The following is a 22,506-nucleotide window of genomic DNA, read 5'->3' on the forward strand; positions in this document are numbered from 1 at the left end:
CATTGCACAACAGAAGAAAAATAACTTTGGATGTTCTGAAATGTGTGTAAAGTATCTGTCCATGACTACCGAAATAAATATCATACATGCTGTTGCTCCATATGGTTGTATGGCCATTAGTTGGTGCATTAGACTATTACCAAGTACATTTCTTATTAGTTTTTGTCCTCAGATGAAAGCATGAAATATTGCCAACATTAGCTACACTAAAGAACAATGACAACTTTATCAATTCTTGAAAGGCTTTTCATTTTTCCTGTGGATTTTTTTGTCTGATTTTTGTTTTTTCGCTCTATTTTTAAAAGTTTGCTTACAATTCACTTGATGGTAGGATGGAAACATATAACTTTAGAGAATTTTGACTTTTCCCAATCATATGTACCAACACTTCTATGGACAAAGAGGAGTAATGACTGATGACTGACTATATTATTTGGTCAGTGTGATAAATTATTAGATGTAGCTGGGAATGTTGGTCCTGAATGCATCCCTGATGTTAATTTTTTAGATATGGCTTCAAAATACATTTCTGGCATTTTTTTTTTTTTTTGCTGTGGATCATAATGATAAAAAACTGCAAGATCAAATCTGGAGTCAGTTAAAGCTCAGGTATGAGGAGTGCAACACCTTGCCATATACCCAAATCGACGCCCACGCTTTGTTGGCTCATTAATGTGCCGCTCAAGCAGTAATTCCCATATGTCCGATGGCATTTGAAGCCAGCATCTGACGCATGGGAAGTGGGCGTGTGTGTGTAGGACTGATTGTAGCCTTCTGTATGTTGAAGCGTTCATAAATCTCACTGTCCAGCCAATAGGGACGTTTATGTTAATCCCGGCTCGGTAAAAACCCAGTGTGTACGTCTAGAAGCGGCTCTAATCTCAAGTGTGCGTCAGTGAGGACAGAGAGAGAGAGAAGAGAGAGAGAAGAGGGAGAGAGAGACAGAGAGAGGGGGACTGGAAGTTTTCTTTTATTTGGAGATGTCCGGCATTCATCAAAACTTTCCCACCACTTTGTTTTATTTTGGGGGGATTGTGAGTTGCTGAAAGTTGTCACAGGAGAGAGCGAGAGAGAGAGAGAGAGAGAGAAAGAGAAAGAGAGAGAGAGAGAGAGAGAGAGAGAAAGAGAAAGAGAGAGAGAGACGCACCGGCATTCCATTACTTTATCCAAGGTTATCCTAATACCACCGGCTCTTTCTGGGGGAATTGCGCCGCGCTCGCCGTCCATATATCTCATCCACATTTCGGACGGCCCGTTTGAGTCTCATCGTCATGTCCTCCGGTGATGCGTCGGAGCAGAGTCGGCGGGTCAGCGTGCTGTGTTGGGATCAGGTGCGGCGTCTGGACTCCATCCTGGGAGAGAGCGTCCCCATCCACGGCCGTGGAAACTTCCCCACGCTGTCGGTCCAGCCGCGGCAGATCGTTCAGGTGAGATCAAGAATAATACCCAATAAACCATTTATTAAAGCGTCATCACATATCTTAATACCGCTCCTACAATAAACTCTCCAGGAGCGCACCCATGACATCACGGGTATAACGGGTCAATAAAAAGGTGGATAAACTAAATGAGTGATGATCAGCTAGAAAACAACCATATGAGCAAAAATAATTTCTATTGTAAGAGAAACATTAATTTATGCCCCCCCCCCCCCCCCCCCCCCCCTCAGAAGACACTGTTTTCATGTAACTTTAATTAGTTTGAGAGTACTTAAAATGATGTATACATATGTATAATGGTGTATATGTATGGTGTATATGTATATGTATATGTATGGTGATATGTCAGCCTAAAAATCTTGGTAAACTGTATAAACTGTAACTCCTTAGATAAAATGGTGTGAAACTGAATGTCGTGGGTTTATAATAATTAATATAGCCTAGTTATTGTTGTCTTAACTGTAAAAAAAAAAAAAAAAAGTTGTCAATGATGGAAACAAAGGAGAAAAATAGTGATCACTACCTGTTAACACACTTTGAAGAGTTGCTGACCAAGTTTAACACAACCATAACCCCCCCTATACACACACACACACACACACACACACACACACACACACACACTGACAGACTACACTGTAAAAAATGTCCATCTTGACAATTTCTTTTATCTAGGATCAAGTCTTGAAATCTTATTATTCTTCAAATAACTAGGAAAGCCATGTGCAGATAATTTCCCTTGTTTTCCAGTGCAAATAGACTTTTTTCAACAAATTTAATAGAATCAACTGACATTTTCTCGATACTAGTGGAGTGATCTGCCTGTGCCTTGTTTCAAGATACTGACACTTGCCTCTAGAAAATTCCTGAAACAAGTGAAATTGCATTGAAAACAAGTGTCTCACCCCATTGGCAGAATTTTTCTCTCACTTTGAGAAAAGTAAGATTTTAAGGCTCAATGTAAGACTAAATGACTTTTTACATCGACAATTTTTGCAGTGTACTTTACTTAACTTCAAATTCCTGAAATAAAGAGAATGCATCCTGTCATTCAAACAGTTGGGATACAAATAACTTTCAAACAACCTGCAATTAACAGAATATTTTTGCAACATATCATATATTTACGCATCAAAAAAGACTGGTGCTGCTTTTTTGAAACACATCTGTGGGGGGGTAAGGATTTGTGGCAGAATAATTACAGTTAAAAAAGGCATTTGATCACTCATACTCTTAACACAGACATAAGAGTAGGGTGATCTAACACCGTGACTGCAATTTTCCACTCGCTCACTAATGCCTTTGCAGTCAGAGTCATTTCACAGGTCTGGTGAAAATTAGGTAGAGATAATGAGAGTGCTATATTTCCCAAGGATAAAATGTATAGGGGCCGGGCTGCAGTTTTCCCCCGAAACATTATTTAAATGGCTTTGCCTGTAATCCAGATTCATATTTCAAGTGGATGATTCATAGTTTCTGTGCTGATCATGTGGGGGGGAAAAAGACCCTCACACATATTTATAAGATTTCAAGAGCCTCTATAATAACCCAGGCCCGAACACTGTGGATGATATCCCCAATACTGTCTTTCCATCCCGCACAATCCTGTGGAAAACAGAGACCCCAAGCATTTTTCTTTCCATGAAGCAGGCTCCTTTTTGAGGTGCGTTAAAGGACTACACCGTCTTTTTGGGAGTTTGTTCCATTGGTCTCCTTACCCAATATCTGACCAGAGGATTGGCGCCAAAATCATCTGTGTCTCCGGTAAATAGGTCTGTCCGGTGCGCAAGCTAACGCTAGCATACAGTAGGCTATGTTAAGTAATCGTAGGCGATTAGCATCATCCAAAGTAAGATAAACCTTTAAGTAATCCAAAGTTGGTATTGGTTTTCATTCTACGGCCTGTAGATTCATAACATCTGTAAACAAAATCTCAATATTCATCATTAGTGACATCCATTATGAATCAGCAGTTCAATAAACTTTAGCTCTCTGGCTAACTTCGCTCATTCCCTGTGTAAACAAAACAAGTTACGCTAGAAGTCTCGTGGGAAGAGCGCCATTGAAAGTGCATTATTTTTGTCAAATTTTTACCAGTCCCCTAAACAAGCCTGGCAGGTTTAGACATGTGTCATTAAAATTAACTAACCATCCAGCCTTGGAGCTGCTACAAGGTCTCACTTTCTCACTTTTTGGATAGCTAGTCGCCAACAACTGCTTAACATGCTGTATGCTAAAGCGTTAGCATGCGCACCAGACGGAACTATCTACTATCTACAGAGATGATTTTGGTGCCAATATTCTTGTCACATATTGGGTAAGGAGACCACTGGGCCAAACTCCCAAAAAGTCGGAGTCGTCCTTTAAAGAGCCCACATTTAAATAACATCTGCTTGTGGTATGGCTATAGGTGAACCATGGGAATAGTAAGGGAAACCTCTTACTGTTCCTGACACCAATGTACTATCCATTCCAATCAGCGTCTGCAGTATGTATTCAGCCCACAGTCAGAATACTTGATGACCGTACATATTCTCTTATGAGGAAACAAGGCTACTCTTGATTGGTATTGTCAGAGGCTCTACATAGCCGGTGGCATTACACCGCATTGATGATAAACCCAGATCCAAAATAGTGTGCGTGTGTCACAGGTTACATAATTTGTGTTCATAAGGGGGGGTGGGGGGGTGGGGGGGTGGAGATATGGAGGCCAGTGTGTTTTTGTTGGCCACTGAGAAGGGTTGTCTCTTATTCCATCTCCGCATGCTATAGAGCTGAGTTGTTGTGTCTAGCGCATGTTTGAGATGGGTCCTTTTCTTCTGCCCGGCGGTCTGGTTTCACCATTGTGTGATTTTCTTGTAGCGAGTATAGCAAGTGACCTGGATTTGGAGTTATGAAGAGTGGATTAGTCCCTCCAATAACAGTGGGCTTGTGGGTCAGGCTTGACAAGGTATCGCTGTGGTAAGTGAAGACCAGTCGCCTGACTCCACTAGGTCCCTTGCCAGACTGTAAACCAACTCCTCACATAGGCTATTGTTGAGAATGAGCAACATGAAGAGGCCACATGCCCTCAATCTCCACAGAGCAGATAAATTGTTTGGGTTCATTCAATATAGGCTGCTCCTAGATTATTTTTACTTGGCAGTTTCTAATTAAATTCTATTTTAATCCACAAGATCCTAATTGTTTTAAAGTGGTAATCCATCCACAAGATGTCCATTTACAACATCTTTGGTGCTAAACGGTCATTTATGTGGTGTTTTTGCACTTAATTTCCCAGAGATCACTTTTCAATCAAACAGTGTTTTAGTTTCTGTAGGTGGCGCTCTTTTCTTTGTCTTTGAGCTGCCAGACACCAGGTGTATAGAATAGCAAATGGAAAAGCTTTACATTTACATACATTGAATTATTACTTTAAGAAGTCCGTTTGACGAGTTAAGATGCCATTACAATGCTGAATTCTGAAATGCTGAAAACAACAATGTATATGGTATAGTGTATGTCACCACATGGTTTGCATTTTGTTTTTTGCTACAATGGGTTGATATTGGAAACTAAACCAGACCAGTGGTTCTTAAGGACCACATGGGGGGCAAAATTGGGAATAGCTTGATTTCCCTAAAATTTAATTTACCAGGAATCTGGAAATATCAGAGGATATATAAGGATGACTATTCTAGTCGTAGATTTCACACTCACCAATTTCGTCTCCCCAATGTAGACAGTTCTACAATTCAGTGCTAAATCAATAACAAAAATCTCCCCATATGGGTCCCTGTGACATGAAAACGTTTGAGATGAACAAATCCCTCAATGAAAACCCTCCATCTCATAGAGGTGCAACAGCATCACATTTCAGCCTGTGACTCATCCCGGTCTAAACATACAGGTGAAGTGACCACCCGTGCGTAGGAAACTCAAGGAAGCCTTTCAAATCAGAGGAAAAACCATCATCATTCCCCTCCCGCCTGCCAAGCTACTGTACGTCTGACTGGCTGGGTTAGTTTTGGAGTGGATGCGAAGGTCAGGGACTCGTAACGTCTCGTTCACTGTCGCCATTTCCTTGGCACAGGGATGATCTGACTCGCTGCCCGGAGCTCTCATTGGCGTCCAGGGGACTATGGAGCTGGCAAATGGCGGGGTCATTTCAAACTGCTGTATTAAAAAACGCATTCAGGCCGCGACCGAAATGAAACACTAAAGGAAACTATTGAGACTGAATGAGGAACGCGGAGAGACTGTTATGTGTCGCCAAGGCGTTGTCAACACCAGACAGTCTGCTGTATTTGCGGCTCTTTTTTACAAGGCTTCTGCGCGACGTCGGCGGAAGTGTCTCCCCCTCGCTCGGCTCACCAGGTGCTTGCGCGTCATGTGGGAAATGTACTAGCCCTGTTTTATGAGTGGTGAAGGCCAGGGATGGTGGGGTGGCGGAGCTGTGCTTCCTAATACACTCCTTTAGGGACACCCAGACAGGGCCGATAATAGTGCGCTGTTAAGTAGGACCAACTGTGTTAGAGCAAATACTGCTGTGGCCCTTGCAAGTTAGTTGAAATGCACAGCTATGCAGTTTTGTCTAGTGCCTTGGGAAACCCTGTTAAGTTTCACTAGACAAAACAGAGGGCCATATGGTTTGGGAGTTATATGGTTGTTTTGCTTACTGAAGCCTGGTAGACTACTGCAACTCATTTCTATCTCATCTTGGTGTTTACCACAGTGAAGACCGTTTCTGGCAGGCTATGTAATCGGTGCAGTTGTGATGGAAAATAGTTAATATTCCTCAGTCTGATTAATATTCTCGATGTGTGTTCTTTTCTCCCCGACCATCTGGTGTAAGAGTTTAAGTTACCACTTTAAAACACATGAACTCCAACGCTGGAAAAACCAACAGATAAACTTTGTGGGGAAAATCGATTCCCTGCAGTGGCATGCCCATAAAAGATTGCTTTGAAAGATGACGTTTTATAAATCCTGACCTTTGGTTTAACATTTGAACCTTCTTTTTCTGTCGAGTCATTTAACGGGAGGGTCTTTTTTCATAGATGCTTTGGTCTTTCCCAATATATTTTCATTTAAGATCGTATTCTAACAAAGACGAGGAACTTGAAGAGATGAAGTCAAGATTGGGCAACATCAAAATACCCTTGGTTTTCCGTGTGTTTCCAGGCTCTACACAAAAGAAGTGAAGACTTAACCTTTGCACCCAGAGTCACCAACTATCACCCAAAGTTATGAAGCCAGTGCACATCATGGCATTAGTCAATACCTTTCTTTTTTTTAAGCCGCTCAAACAAACAAAGCATAGTAGAAGAATGCGTAGAATAAACTTATTATCCTGCAACACATAACATTGGCAGCACCTACTGGCACATGCAGGACATCCTTTGTAATCTTCAAATAGTAGAGCACCATTAAAAAGGGATTGGATAGATTAAGTTTACACCTTACACTGTGAAATCTGACCCTCTAAAATTAATTCTTATGGGATTACCTGGCTGGCTAGAAGTCTGTGTGAATAGATTGATGGCTGATGGGATGCAAGGAGATCCCTATCCCGTCATACTTTTTTGTTAAGGAGCAGCTGTATTTTGGATGTCTTAAGAATTGGCCCCATTTGATTGTTTTCCTCTTGTGTCTTTTGAATGATGCAACAGACAGGAAGCATAAACATCTGAGCTGTCTTTAACTCATCAGTTTTCCCCAAGCATCACAGCAGTATGGTTGTTTGTTCCAATAACCAGACAAACCCTTTCCCTTGCCAAACTGCGTTTATGCGACAGGGAAGGGATGAGATGTTCTCAGTATGGTGTGCAGCCACAAGTTTAAAAGTTCACAGTCTTGCATATTATTCAGGTTGGTTTGAGCTCCCTGAGCGAAAATAGTTTTGAGCCTTTTAACGAGGACAGGCACCGACTTGTCATTTTCCGCAGCTTATCTCGGTCCTTATGTTGACGTCGCACCCACTTCATGTATGGAGTGTTTAGTCTGAGTTTAGTCTGCTAGATCTGGCTTTCAAATTACTATATAGGACAAAGAAATGTACCTGTTGTCTAATTTCATGATGATTCATTGTGGTTATGGTTAATGAGACTGGAAGATCACAGTCTCTATGTCCCATAGCAGCCAGGCATTTTTACAAACTTGCATGTCTTTATGCGATCAAAGGCAATGTGCAAAGAAACAAATTATATCTATCTCTGTTAGGTACTGTAAATTCCTTAAAATAAATAAATGTGTAACTAAATACTTACACTTATCAGATATATCAGATATGTTATATTGTGTTACTACCAATATCTGGAACATAGTAGGGATGTGTCTGACTCATCAATTATTTGATTACTCTATCAAGTGTTGTGTTAATCATATTGAACTTTAACAGTTATAAGATGATGATTTGTCTACTTTCTCAGTTCAAATGTCAAGCTGGACTATTAAAAATACAGTATGTTTTGCTCTTTCTTCTGCCATTGTAATTAAACTAATTAGACTACAAAAAGTGTGTATTGGATTCAACCTGGACAATAAAGCACTGTGTTCATGGCTAAAAATGCTGTATAACACTGTATAATCCTTAGCAGAATGGTAAAAATTATACTATATTACCATGTAAAAAAGCAACTCCCTTTTTACTTGTACTAACTTGTATGTTCAGTGCAGGACTCCTCTGATTGTTATCTTTATGTGGATACAGATCACTCACAGTTTTCTCTCTGTCTCTGTGTCTTCCAGGTGGTCAGGGCTCGACTGGAGGAGCGGGGCGTGGTGGTGCGTGATGTGAAGCTTAACGGCTCAGCGGCCAGCCACGTGCTCCACCAGGACAACGGCCTGGGCTACAAAGACCTGGACCTGATCTTTGGCCTGAGTCTCACTGATGACAAAACCTTCCGCCTGGTGAAGGACGTGGTGCTGGACTGCCTGGTAGACTTCCTGCCTGAGGGGGTGTGCAGGGAGCGCATCACGGCCCTTGCCCTCAAGGAGGCTTACGTCCAGAAACTGGTGAAGGTGTGCAACGAGACGGACCGCTGGAGCCTCATCTCGTTGTCCAACAACACCGGCAAGAACGTGGAACTGAAGTTCGTTGACTCTCTGCGAAGGCAGTTTGAGTTCAGCGTTGACTCCTTCCAGATCACTCTGGACTCCTTGTTGCTCTTTGACCGCTGCTCGGAGACGGCCATGTCCGAGACCTTCCACCCTACCGTGCAGGGGGAGAGCATGTACGGAGACTTTGAGGAGGCTCTGGGTCACCTTCGCACCAGGACTATTGCTACCCGCAGCCCAGAAGAGATCCGGGGAGGCGGGCTGCTCAAGTACTGCCACCTGCTGGTGCGGGGCTTCCGGCCGGCCTCCGAGGCCCAGATGAAACAGATGCAGCGCTACATGTGCTCGCGCTTCTTCATCGACTTCCCCGATATAAATGAGCAGCAGAGGAAACTGGAGGCGTATCTGCAAAACCACTTTGCGGGCATGGAGCACAAGCGCTACGAGTGCCTGGTGACGCTGCGGCGGGTGGTGGATGAGAGCACCGTGTGTCTGATGGGCCACGAGCGCCGACAGACGCTGGCACTTATTTCTGCCCTGGCGTTGCGGGTAATGGCCGAGCAGAACGCCATCCCCGCTCTGGCCAACATCACCTGCTACTACCAGCCCGCCCCCTATGTCAGAGACGTCAACTTCAGCAATTACTATGTGGCACAAGTTCAGTCGCCCATGGCCGCATGCAGTAACTCTTACCAGACGTGGCTGCCCTGCAGCTGAGCAATGACTTTTAGGATACTGACATGTTTGGAAAGCTTTTAGTTTCGACCTTACATCCATGTGAGCCGAGCGCTTCAGTGAAGTGCTCGGTACCTCTGTAGCAATGTGGCTTTTTTGGTTGGAGGCCCACCATGGACAAAAAGGAATTAATGTATTGTATCTTTTTTTTTTTTTTGCCAAATCTTACATTGAAACCATTCCACTAAGTTATATTGATTAATACTGCTGTAAATCTCATTCGAGCCATTATTAGCCTATATCTTTTTTTTGTTGTTGTTGTTGTCGTTTCATAACCAATGTTTTGGTGTATGGAAAAATATGAAGGGTTGATATGTGACCGGAGGAACTTTTTTAGTTCTCTTTCCTGTCTAGTGGAAGCTTGTATGGGTCAATATGGAAATGTAAATAATGCATAAGAAACCAGAAAGCTGTATTCTGTTCTATCTGTGGTTTCAACTGACCTTGTTTGGAGACAAAAGGACCAAAGAATTACTTTCTTGTGTAGCGTGATAAACAAAGACTGTATGTGGTTCCAAGTGCCTGAAACCGACCAACATCTTTTTAGTAGTTGCTATGTAAAAGAACTGTTTTTGAATCTCTTTCATCCAGGTTACTGTACATTTCTATATCTAGGGTCAGGGTATTTTGTTTTCAAATCATTAAAAAAAACGTCAAAATTGAAAGATGTGGTACATTGGTCTTTCTTCACACGTTCTAACAGACATGTCTAAAAGACATGAGGGTGAGAATATGTTTCAGCATGGTCCGATGGGCTCAGTGATAGTATGCCTGAGAGCAGAGCATTGAATTAGTGAGAGTCTGGGGATGTGAGTCATGAAGGCATCCTCTATCTCTGTTCTCTGCATCTCACTGTCTCTGTAGATCTCTCTCTATCTCACTATCTCTCTCTCATTGACACAAACTCCTCCATGCACCGGTGTTTTGTCTGCCAGACACTGGCCCGACACAAACACTCTCTTGTTTGAGCTCTGTGCATTTCCGTGAGAAATGGATTCCCCTGTGCTCCAGCCTATACATTAGCCAGCTTGTGTATCCGACAAGGGGTTTCCTTGCCCCTGCATTTGCCTCGTTAAGAAAGAGGAGATTGCTGTTGCTGGTCTTGGATGAGTTGCTCTCTGTATGTTTTGGCTGAGGAGGCAGCTGAGGACCAGGTGGTGAAATGGGATTGCAGGCTTTTCAGCATAGGCAGTGATGCATTCCAGGCCTTCTCTTTCTGGACGATCAAAACGGTTCACTATTTCATCCTCACTTAGACTTTCAACATCTTCTCCTGCACAGGTTTGGCCGTGACTTCTTACCCTAATTACTTTTGCATGGGGATGAGTTCTTGAGATTTAGTAGAGCATGAAATGGCGTGTAGCGCGGACACACCTGCTGAATATTGCATCTGATGGAGACAGAACTAAAAGTACTTGGCCATAAAGCAGCGTTGGAACATCGACTGAATCATGCAATGATTCCTTTATAAAAGTTCATTTGGAAGGAAAGAGTCTGTCAGAGTGATTAAGGGGGCGAGATAAAAATGCGACAAGGGGAAATTTCCCTCTCTGGGTTCGCTGTCAGATATTCATCCCAACTGCTACAGATACACTCTAGAAAACATGAGACACCCTTGGAGATTTCCACTGGAATAAACACGCATTAAAACTCACAATTGAGACAGAGCTTGTCTTACGCTTTAACAAACCAATGATTTCAGCGTCTGGTGGGCCAGACCTCATGAGTCATCCGGAGATCTGTGCTATATGTATGTCTGCAGGAAATGTGGAATATTAATTAGCGTAACACGGCAAGGCCTGACAGCCGTAGCTCTCACGGTGTTAGTCTTAGATCCCCATAGGGCAGCTACGACATAAGTAAAGTGTGTCATTTGAATTGCTCGTTCTCTTTTTACAGAGAACCAAATGGATCTCAGCTAAACCTCCATGAATGTTGGTGACTTGAAATATTTATCCTGGAACGAATACAAGTTCAGCTGCTCTCGGAGGCCAATGGATGTTCTCAAAAACCTGAACCCTGACGAAGGGCTCTCTGTCAAAACACGTTGGTTTTTCTGTGCCAATAAAGATAGGTTTTTAGAACATCCATGGGCCTCCAAGAGTAGCTGAAATTTTTTTCTTCCTTTCTACCCCTTTCAAGTTCATGCACCTTGGTCTTAAGGCGAGGTAGTGGCAGTTTTGTTTTTCCTGGAGCAAATACCACAGATAAATTTGACACTGTGGTAAGCACCATGGTTCATACTGTTCCACAGCGCACACCAGCTTTCAGCAACTTGGCCTCCTCACCTCTGTCTTCTCCAATCTATGTGGGTGGGCCCTTCTGGGTTAGACTGCCACCACCAGAAGTTTGAGCACCGATAGGACCCACTATCTTTTTTTTTCTCCCTTTCTGAGTCAGTCTGCTGTGGAGCGTAATCTCTCCGAGAGTATGTTCTTCTGCCATGTTGTCATGGTCAGGGATGCTGCAGGCTTGCAAGTTGGCTGATTAGATCACCGGAATGTCTTGTTTAGTGGTGACAGATCCCACCTGTGGGACGATGGGAAGAGGTCAGGAAGAGTGTAGAGCCAAGGGCGGTCTCCAGTGTAACGAGCCGTTCACCGTCATCAACTCTCAACTCCCTATCCTGGTATTGGATGGGAAAATGGCAATAGAAAAACAAATTCGTCCTGAGATGAGATGCTACATGGGCAGCTGAATCTCCTCAAACAAAGATGGACGTGCAGAAATGAACTGCCGGTGAGCGTAGGTGAAGATTGGGTAGATCAGTTAAGAGTGAATACAATTATTTTTAAACTCTAAAAATTAGAGAGAAAGTCAACAAATCAAAAGGCATATTTTATATCAAAGAAAGTGGTGAGAACTACGCTTTCCCAGTTTCAACTGCCACCGTCCAAATAAAGTCCCATAAAAGTACCGCATGTGCAAAAATCCACGATCACGATATAATAAAAACAAATAAAATTCTCTTATTCAAGAGTGATTGAATTGGATTGATACTAATTTCAGTCTTTACAGCTAAGAATGAAGGAAGTGGTGCTGAAGTTTTCCCATAAAGCTCTTTTACTGGACTGGGTGGCATCGCTCCATCCATCATCATGTCGTTAGCAAGCGATTTTCAGGAACTCACAGCATTTCTATTTGGAGATATGTGGATATTCAGAGCGGCTGCACCATGGTGATGTTTATTTGTTGTCCTGCAATGCAAAGGGGCTGCTTGCACCATACAGTGACAATAAAAACTATCCCCTCCCCTCCACACACACACACATTTTCATGTGCTACAAAATTGGTTCAAAATACATTTATTCGGGATTTTTGGTCTAAAAACTATAGAAAAACTCTTTCGAAATGTGGACATATAGACAGAAAAACCGGTGACATTTCATTCCTGCTCCTGTGGTCACAAAGAAAAAATCTTCTATCACTATAACAAAAAAACAAAAAAAAAGTTTACTGTCTCTTCTATAATTTTACTATGGAGGTCAAAGACGAAATTGGACATAAGAAATCCTATTGTTCCCCATACTGGTCAGCTCAGTGATGAGTCAATCAGACAAGCAAGCCATAATTTTCCTAAAGTGACACATATAATTGCTCCAGTAGTTGAATTTATTCACCAAAATAAACACAACAGAGAAATGTTCTTATATGCAACCAATGCTCTCAGAGCTTTATTTTAACAAATTAGCAAGTAACCTGTAATTTGCAGACATCACAGACACTGAATAGAAGGCCTCAGTCTGTGTTTTCATGACAAATAAGGGAGGGGACACAGACGGCTGAACACCGACTGTTGAATTCTGTTGAGTCACTTCCAGACTGAAAATAATGAACTGTATTTTTAAGAAAGAGGCCCAAACCACAGAGGGTGTAGACTGTAAACAAAAAAAGAGACACCGTGTGAGTGCACGACACAATTTTGGAAAGGTTTTAGTGAATGGAAATGTCACGTCTTGAAATGGCACAGAAGGTTTTTTTTTTTTTTTTTTTTAAATACACATGCTTCCATGCAGCTGCTGGAGCCGATGGCAGCGCATCATCTCTAAAGGCAAAAGCTAATGTTATTACACTAACCATTACTGAACATCTGCTTAGGCCAAACACCAGCTTGCTTTCATTTGGTTTTTTGGGGGGGGTTGGTGGGGTGGAGGCTGGGGTGTGTGGGGGGGTGGGGTGGGGTGGCGGTCGGCTCTCCTCCCTTATCCTGACTGGCTTCCTGACAGGCACAGTAAACACTGGCCCTCTGAAAGGTCACACTGTTTGTCACCCTTGGGCCCCCGTGAGGAGCGCTCCTCTCATAAATATTAATGGCCACTGTACCAAATGGGGCCACTGACTGTTAACAGGGGGGGTGGGGGGTTGGGGTGGGGTGGCGGAGGGGGGATCACTCCTTTCAACGCTGCGAGAGGCTCCCTCCGCTAGCCATGGGAAAACAGAGCGGCGGACCTGGAAAACTCTTTCCCTCTGAGACCAGTGCTGGCATATGGATCTTCTTAGCCCAAAGCGACTGGAGCTTGGATCCCCCTCTCGGCTCGGATTGCCCGGCTCTCACTTTTGGCCCCCGTTGCTTAAGTGAAGTCAGAGATAGCAGACAGTTTCATTGCCAACCATATCTTGAATAACCAGCGGCAGTAAATTCCCTCCAAATGATTGATTGTCCTCCTGGCACTCCGGCCCTTCAATGCGCCCTACTGGGACGACACTGTATACCGGGCCTTGTTTATCAGTTGGCCTGCGACAGCTTACGTAACACTATTATGTAATGATGTGAGCCACACAGACTAGGTTTACTGTATCTCCTCTCCCCTCTTCCCCAGGAGGTCTACTCAACCCCCCCGACCCCCCCAAAAAAAGCCTCAGCACATCTGATTGTCCACTGATTTCAGGCACAACCACATGATATGCACACAGGAGCCAGGATGGGCAAAAAGAAGCATTGTTTGGGTCCAGGACAACCAAGAGCCAGTGAGTGGAGAAAATAAATTGGGAGAACTTTGGAGGGATGTTTGCTGTTCATATTTGGATTTCAAAAAATACCCCCAACTCCCAGCCTCATGGGTTCAGTTAAGTATGTATGTATAAGGAGTGGTACAGTATATCTTTTGCTTCCTGATGGACTTTGGAAGGGACGTCAAGTATATGTATAGTCACTGTAATTCTTATTACAGAATTTAAATATAAACGTATTTTAAGCATACATGCCTCCTGCCTACTAGCACTGGGGCTTGTTTTCCACCTCGATCGTATCTCCCAGAGCACGGCTGCTAAACAGAGGCAACGCTCCACTGGCAGTGTTGATGTTTCCTTATGAAATATGGCTCAGCAGGCGACGGCAATGCAGGGCTCCATGCTGTGGGGGAGGATACAGGGGAGGTTGATGGACGGGCGCGAAGCACAGGCTTCAGCTTGAATCACTTTAAGCGGGGAATTGACATGTGATCTGACCAGAGATGGAGGTGGGGAAGGACAGGCCTGCTGCTGTTTCTATCAAAACCTCTCTGAACTCTGGATCTGCCTGGAGGAGAGGTAGCTCACTTCTTAACCCCTCCATTCATCTTTCAGATAGGCTTGGTGCAACTGATTCAAATGGAGTCAAATCTGCCACTGTGCAGTTGCAGCTTAAAAGTCAGAAAAATCTCCTCTGAGTGTAATGGAGGAAGAGGTAAGTACTGTATCAGAGGCAATGTTGAATACAGAGAGACTTTGTCCACAAGCTGTGATGTAGTGGTAAATCAAAAGGCGAGGAAACTATGACCACCAGCTGGTGATCATCATAAGTAAAACAACCACCAATAAGAGTTGAAGTGGGTTTCCCCTCCACTGCAACCCTGATCAAAAGTGAGAATCAATTGAAGACATGTTGGCCAAAAGGTCCAACCCAGACTCATAACATTTCATGAAATGAGCACGAAGTCTGAAACAGCAGATGTGTTGTTGACACAAAGTATGTGAAGATTAAGTTTCTCCACCAAGAATGAACAATGTGACATACTGGACATGCCATTTTCACCTGTTCGTCATGTGAAAAGGTTAGCGAACGGATATGTTTAGGCAAACAACTTTGGTTAAATTTAGCATTAGGTTTAGGCAACTAAAACTTTGGTTAAGGTTAGCCAACAAAAACAATTTGGTTAAGGTTAGGGTTAAGGTTTTGATCATGGTTAAAGGCATACTGAGTAGGATTTTGCCAGTTGTGGCTTGTAAACACAACTTTCAAAGTTGACCCCTCCTCCCTAGCTCAACGAGACGCGAAGCGCACACCCCCTGAACACGGTTGCCAGAACGGTACAAAAGACAAGTACAGTGAGGCAAACGCCAAGCAGACAAGGCTCGTTCCAAAACGAGAGTGAATGTGGGTTTGGCTTTCACCTGTTGGCAAGTATTGAAGGAGAGGATGGGGATGAAGAAGAGCGACGTGGAGTCGGTCTGTTCTGTTGGACAGGTAGGTGCTGTTAGTTTAACTAGCTAGCTAGCTCGGTATCAGCTTTTCTACTGCAATGAAGCTACGCTAACAACGGTAGCTAGCTGCCAGCTCACGACACACACTAGCTCTGACCAGAACTCCAGTTACTCTGTATCAGAGTTCGCAACCACTACCGTAACCAGCGAGGCTTTTAGATATAAAAGGATTCAGCAGTGGGTTTGGTTGCAGGTGGACACACCCAGTGCCAAAAGGTTGATGCCCAGAAATGTCCGGAACATTCAGAAATAATAAATCCAGGCAGAAGGCAGGCTGTCTGCAGACACAGACAGTCACACACTACCAATGGGCCATAAATAATGATTGAGTAGGATCATTTTTGGATGAGTTTATACTATTTCAAGGTGGAAAATCCTGCTCAATATGCCTTTAAATAAGAAAAACTTCACATAAAAATTGAAACATAGCAAACTGTAGCAACAACAAAGTAGCAAACTTCTTGACATGAGTTGGGAATTGAACCTGGGTTGTCAGAGTTGAACACCCTTAATTTCCACTGCGCTATTTCAGTGTCAAGCTTCCTGTTTCTAGCCGCACCTCCTTTCACGCAATCCTTTTATGTTGGGAAAACGTATTTCTCTCACTTTTCGTGCACGTATTTGCACTTGAAGACATCGTGTTCTTTTCATGAAATTTCAGGAGAGCAGGCTGGATGGGGCACCGTGCAGACTGAGCCGTGATATCACTTGCAGTCCAGAGGATGGGTGTGATAAGGGTGCTGAGAAGGCGGATAGGAGAAGCTGGTTAGTGAATAGGTAGAGGTGTGTTGTGTAACAGACACCTCCCTCCGCAGCAGCTCTCACACAATGACTCATGCAGATTAGCTGAGTCATAATCACCGCTACTGTGTCTTACAGGACTGACCTGTTTGTACCTTATTAAACACATGGACATGTGCGCCAACGCATACTCTCTCTCAATTTCCATCCTTGCCTTCGTCATCCCTCAGTCATTGTTTATTCTGTTTATTCAACCCCCCACCCCCACTCCACCCACCCACACTCACTCACACACACACACACACACACACACACACACACACCCACACACACACACACACATCACCTCCACTCTGAAAAGGCTTCCCCCTGAAACTGATATGGGTTTTTAAAGGGCGACACTAATATTGTTGGATTGAAGCTGCCTATTGCTGATATCTTGTGCCAATATTCAATATTTTTTAAATTTGATTATTTTCATGCCAAAGAAATTACAATTCCCACAGTTTCCCCCCGAATTTTATTCTTGTCAGGGTGTAAAATCCACTGAAAGAGTTCAGACCATAGAGATAAAACTGTTTAATCTCTATGGTTTAGACACATATGACAAACAAGCTGCATTGAAAACCATACTACTACTACTAATAATAATAATAATGGTTGGAATCTGATCAAAATGTCATATTAGAATCAAATCAGGTTTAAGGGCTTCCCATAGACAACCAGTGTAGTATTGATCAATTCTATAACAAATATGTAATCAATCAAACTGAATCATATCGATCACATCAGAGGTGGATGACACTGACTGACTGATATCTGATTTTTATTAAAAGGCCCATATAGTTATAAAACATAACTAACAGTAATTGTAGGGTTAGTAAACATATGAGTCCCCCATAATTTATTCATCCAGCATCTATCCTGTACTAGTACTGCATGGGCCACTGCAGCCTGTTCTTTTTCAGTTGTTGTAAAACAGAAGTGAATAGGCAAACTAATGCAAAACGGCTGTCTCTAAAATGACTGGCTGTTCGACCTCTCCTCACTCTTTCCGGCTGCTGGAAAAGTGCACATAATTTAAAATAAATAGAATCTGAAGAGAATTTGAATTGCAAATAATTTCCACCCAACATGACGGCTACAGTGAAATGAGCACTTCCTGAAGTCCAGCAAGGTTGATTATTCCCATATTCTCATTTGTATATATTGCATATATCTCCATATTTTTTATAATTTCTCACTTATTTCACACTGCATGTATTTCATTTTTTGGTATAATGTCATACAGTATCTTACATATTTTGATATTTTTTTTCATTGTGTTTTCTGCAGCTGTTTTGCACACCCTCATAATGCTGTGACTATATTATCTTTTTCATAGTTTTTGTTTTTCAACATTGCTACTTAACATGTTCTTGTATTCTTATTTATATTCTATTTTCTATTTTTTGTGAGTGATTTTCACAATGGCAGCATCTGTCGGCGGCTTTCATCTCCAACCGTCCCTGCATCCCTCTTCCCCTCTTCCCCTCCTCCTCCTCTGCCACCCTTCACGCATTCATCCTCTTCTTCGTCTTTCTCCAATTGATCAAATATTTGCTCTTCTCGGGCCCCGGCCCCTGTTTATTTTCTGGAGTGTGTTTTCGGCAGCGGTCGAGCCGGCGCAGCAGCTCAACAGTGCCGTCTCAGACAGCCCAGTGTTTGGCTTCGCGGCTGGGGACGGAGGCTGGGCCGGGTCCGGGGCTCTGAGTGCACCGGCAAACGTTGGCCGCTCTCCCTCGCTGGGCAAACTGGGACTCTGAGGCTCACACACTGTGGCCATTCAGTCTCCCAGCGCACACAGGATAGAGTCGGGATTGTTTGCAAGCCAATGGCAATGCCAGGAATGCTGAGCCCTAGTTCCTCTCTGGGAAAAAAAGGTATTTGGTTCTCTGTCGTTGAGTCTCTCTCCCTCTCTCTCTCTTCTTGGCTTTGAAAGGTTGCAGCAGCCTGATGAGAGGGATCACTAGGTGCATTAGCGGGACCTGTTTCCTCTTCCTCGCAGATTCCAGTGCGGCCAGTCAGAGAAGGCCTCCCAGCCAGAGGAATCCTAAAGAGAGCCGCTGCCTTCCACATCGGTATTTCCTGACCCAGTCCCACATCCCCAGTGGCTCATTCACAGTTATGGCCAAGAAAAAAGAGAAAGCTATAAAGGGATGCATATATAAAATATTCGTCTTTAACTATGCATGGACAGTACTAATCCATTTAGGGCATGAGGAATTCAATACACAATATAAAGTGCTGTCAGTTAACAGATCAAATGGACAAATAGCACTCTACTGCTGGTATCCAGCACCTGCACCTACTATCATATAGTCAGTTCTTATACTCAACTCTGTACTGACTGTATAGTTATGTATTTATACCTGTTTATACTCTGGTTATATCATTGCAACTTGTGTGTACAGCTTTTTCTCTTTTTCCTTGCGGTGTTCAAAACACAGCAACATTATCTAAATCTGTAAATATTTGTTTATTTTTTATTTTCAGTTTTCTTCAGTGCTATCAGTCAGTATTCTTATACTTTTAATATACTACTTATACTTATGTACTACGTTTTAATATGCTACTTCTAAAAGAGACCTATTTCCTAAATTTCTATTTATAATTTTTGTACTTTTTTTCACTACTTTTGCAATTCAGTGTTGTGTTGTCTTATATGCGTAAACCAATGAAACTGTTGCTGACACTGATTCTGAAATCACATAATTATTATTATGCTTTTATAACACTAATGCAGTGGCATAACCAGCGGACGTATTGGCCCCGAGAATCCACGCTGTTACTCCTAATCAGGTGTGTGATGATACTTCATAACTGCCTATTATCATTTTCATTCGGTCCAGCGAACACGGGCGGGATGATCTTTCACGCCTTAAACAGTTTTTCCACATGCAAAACCATGATCGGAGAGGCGTGCGGACCCCGCCATCCCTGCAGATCTAATTCATCCAATCTGTGTGTGACTGTGTGTCCACTTAACAACTCAGCTACTGCACAGTCTCAGTGCAACGCGAGCTCAGCTGGTCGGGGAGGATATGAAACGCACTCCAAAAGTCATCAGAGAAGGGGCTGTAAATCTGGGAGATGTTGAAGAGCAGAAATAGGTGACTACTCATTCATTAAACACTGTGGAGAAGTTCTCAGGTTCAAGTGGGGAACCCAGTGTGGAGGGCTTTTCATTCAGTTGACTGATTTTTCTTTTATTATTACACGTATCCCAAGAGGTCGTACGCTGATATCCTGTTCCGGCTTGGTAAACTGGACGACAGAGTAAGAGCCCATTTGCAGCCAAGTACATCTAAAACCTCTGTATGCAGGTTTAACTCACTTTTAAACTTCAGTGAATGCAGGCATCAAGGGGCCAAGTGGAGAAGTCAACGGGAAGGGAAGGTGCTGCACTGATATCCAAGTCCAGTTGGTTGATCAGCGTAATTCTAGGGCAAAAAATAAAATAAAAGCTCCTGAAAAAGTGATAATCTCTTGGATATCTTTTTGAAACTTTAGAAGGAATAAGTCTCTGGGAGACAAACACATGGCCTGTCCCTCCTGGGCTGTCATCACCTTCTTGTGAAATTCTGCATTCTCTAAAAGTGTCTACACATGCCACTGGAGATCCCCAGGGTGAAATCCCTCTCTCCTGTACAGAGCCTTAAACCCCCTTGGACATTCAGAGGCAACGCTCAGAAATCCAAAGACACTGATAACTTCCATAGCCCAATGATCCGAGCACAAGCATGTATCAAGAGCATCGTATTTGGACTTTGAAATGCCATCACAGCAAAAAATGTTTGTCTCGACAAGTTATTTAGTCTCATATTCTGTCTCATATTCTTTTTTTTTTAAACAAGTGAACAATTCTGCCAATGAGGTGAGATAATTCCACTGGTTTTCAAAGCAGTTTCAGTTGTTTCAGGAATTTTCTAGAAACAAGTGTCAATATCTTGAAACAAGGTTGAATAAGGAAGATCGCTCCACGAGTATCAAGACAATTACTCTTGATTAAAGAAAATTAAAGTTAAATTATCTCATCTCACTGGCAGATTTTAGCAGTTTAAGTTTCTCAGAGGCAGAGCTGCTCTGGAGGCAGAAATAATCAGAGCAGAAATAATGGCTGAGTTCAATGGGCGGAGCCAAAGAACCACACTTTTTCTGAGCTCAAGTTAGCTAACCACTTTTGCCAACTTTGCGACGTTGTTGCTAGATTTAGCGACTTTCCAGACCCCCTGCTTACTTTATTTCTGAACTTAATCTGGCAACTTGTTCTGACCATGGGGAACAGTGTTAATGTGTTGAATCCTAGAGCATTTGGCAATAAATTGGCATGGCTGATGGATGATCACAGCGTAGCCCCCTCCCACTGTAGGATTAGCGAATGACATCATCTGGTGACTTCTAGCGACTTTTTGAGCAGCCAATAGCTACTTCCCTTGGAAAAGAGTTGGCAACACTGTAGCTAACTGGCAAACTTGAAACAAAGGATAAACGCAAAGAAGGAACTCTGGTCTAAAAAAAAAAAAATGTATAGAATTTTTTAAAATTTGTTTATGACCATGGTATTCATGATGTTGGAAGGTCAGCAGGCAAGCTAACTAGCTTACCTAGATAGCTATAGGCTAGTATGGCTAGTTTGAACTTGGTAAGCTAGGCTAACTAGCTAACGTGGATAACTTAGTATGGATAGATTGCATGTTTTGCTACTCTCAAGATGTTGAGATCTTATGTGCCCTCGAATGTCAAAGAAAAGATGTTTGACATTTAGCACTACCAGTTTACTGGATTTTTTCTTTTTTTTTGGTACATATTTTTCTACAAATGTGGTCATTTCTGAATAATCCCGTCCAAAATCTAACTCTGAAGTAACTAGATACAGGAAGAAAGAGTAGACCTTTCAGAACACTGAATTTCACGGTGTAGAGTCTTTGCTCTGTGATATACAGTAAAGTGCACACAGTTTGCTCAGAAACGCTGTCATTATACTCCAAACTGATACTTAGCAAAGTTGGATGAGATATTCACGTGCCAGCGGAGGGAAGGAAGGGAACATTCTCCCATGTGCTCGGCCAAAAGAACAAAGACAGTTTGTCTTATCAGAAGAACCAACATCCACTTTAAACATTAATTCTTTGTACATCACTCCTGGATAAAAGTACAGTTTCTAGATTATTTGCTGTGATATCAGTATGATACACTAATGTGAATGGGTATGTCATTGTTTTGCTTTTATATTCGATAAAAGCATAGTTATGACATGAGTGCTTCTTACCTGTGACTAAATATTACATATAAAAAAGTATTACATAGACAAAGTATTACTTAAAAAAAGCTGTTTGTCAGCCAGAGAGATGGGGAGATGGTTGTGCTTCCAAATGGTGGAAGAGAACACACACACACACACACACACACAGGAACTCAACACACAGGAACATCTTTTTATGTTTAGCGGGTTATAGTAGATTAGGGTGATGATGGCATACTGTGTATTATGCTATGTGAATTACTGTATGCCTTTGCTTTACTTATGGCCAACCGATGCCTCAAATGAAAGGCAGGAAAGGAAAAACACTCTCTACTCGGGCCTTTGGTTCACCACTCCATTTGTTGACCTCCACGCCCTCCGCCACCACCGGTCCATCCATCTTCCCTGCAGTTCAAAGCTTGCTTGATGGCACCAGTGGTCCTCTTGTAAATTACCCACATCACAATTGAAGCTGTTTCCCCTATACGGCAACATCTGAGCAAGATTTATTTTCACTTAGAGAAATTTAATTAGTTGCTGTCGCTTAACCTGAGTGTGTCCAACCCGTAGGGCAAATCAGGCTGCTCCAACCTTCCCCCTGTGGATGAAAACATCCTGAGCTCTTAGTCACGGCTCTGTTTTTGTCTTGGGGAGGCTAGCTAACATAAATTATTCCCTCCTATTGTCACTAATATAAAAGGGAAAATCCACTCTTGGTGATGTTCAATGCATTATTATGTTTTTAAATAGTTTTAGATATTTGAAAATATTTTTGCTATCAAACTCCATTGTAGCTGGGCTGGAAAT

At 42.7% G+C, this 22,506-nt stretch overlaps 1 protein-coding gene across 3 annotated transcripts; it reads left to right on the forward strand.

Moving 5' to 3' along the window:
* The first annotated feature begins 884 nt into the window (after positions 1-884).
* Positions 885-9,869, forward strand: tent5bb (terminal nucleotidyltransferase 5Bb). 3 transcript variants are annotated; one of them, XM_078290167.1, is made up of 3 exons: positions 885-1,051; positions 1,084-1,427; positions 8,169-9,869. In XM_078290167.1, exons 2-3 carry the CDS (start codon positions 1,272-1,274, stop codon positions 9,192-9,194), a joined length of 1,182 nt encoding a protein of 393 aa, XP_078146293.1. In that variant the 5' UTR covers positions 885-1,051; positions 1,084-1,271; the 3' UTR covers positions 9,195-9,869. The 3 variants fall into 3 exon arrangements, with proteins under 3 accessions (XP_078146293.1, XP_078146294.1, XP_078146292.1); XM_078290168.1 differs by having other exon boundaries at positions 1,094-1,427; XM_078290166.1 differs by having other exon boundaries at positions 885-1,427.
* Positions 9,870-22,506: the final 12,637 nt, after the last annotated feature.

The sequence above is a fragment of the Centroberyx gerrardi genome, chromosome 19 (assembly GCF_048128805.1).
Source record: "Centroberyx gerrardi isolate f3 chromosome 19, fCenGer3.hap1.cur.20231027, whole genome shotgun sequence".
Taxonomy (NCBI): Eukaryota; Metazoa; Chordata; class Actinopteri; order Beryciformes; family Berycidae; genus Centroberyx; species Centroberyx gerrardi.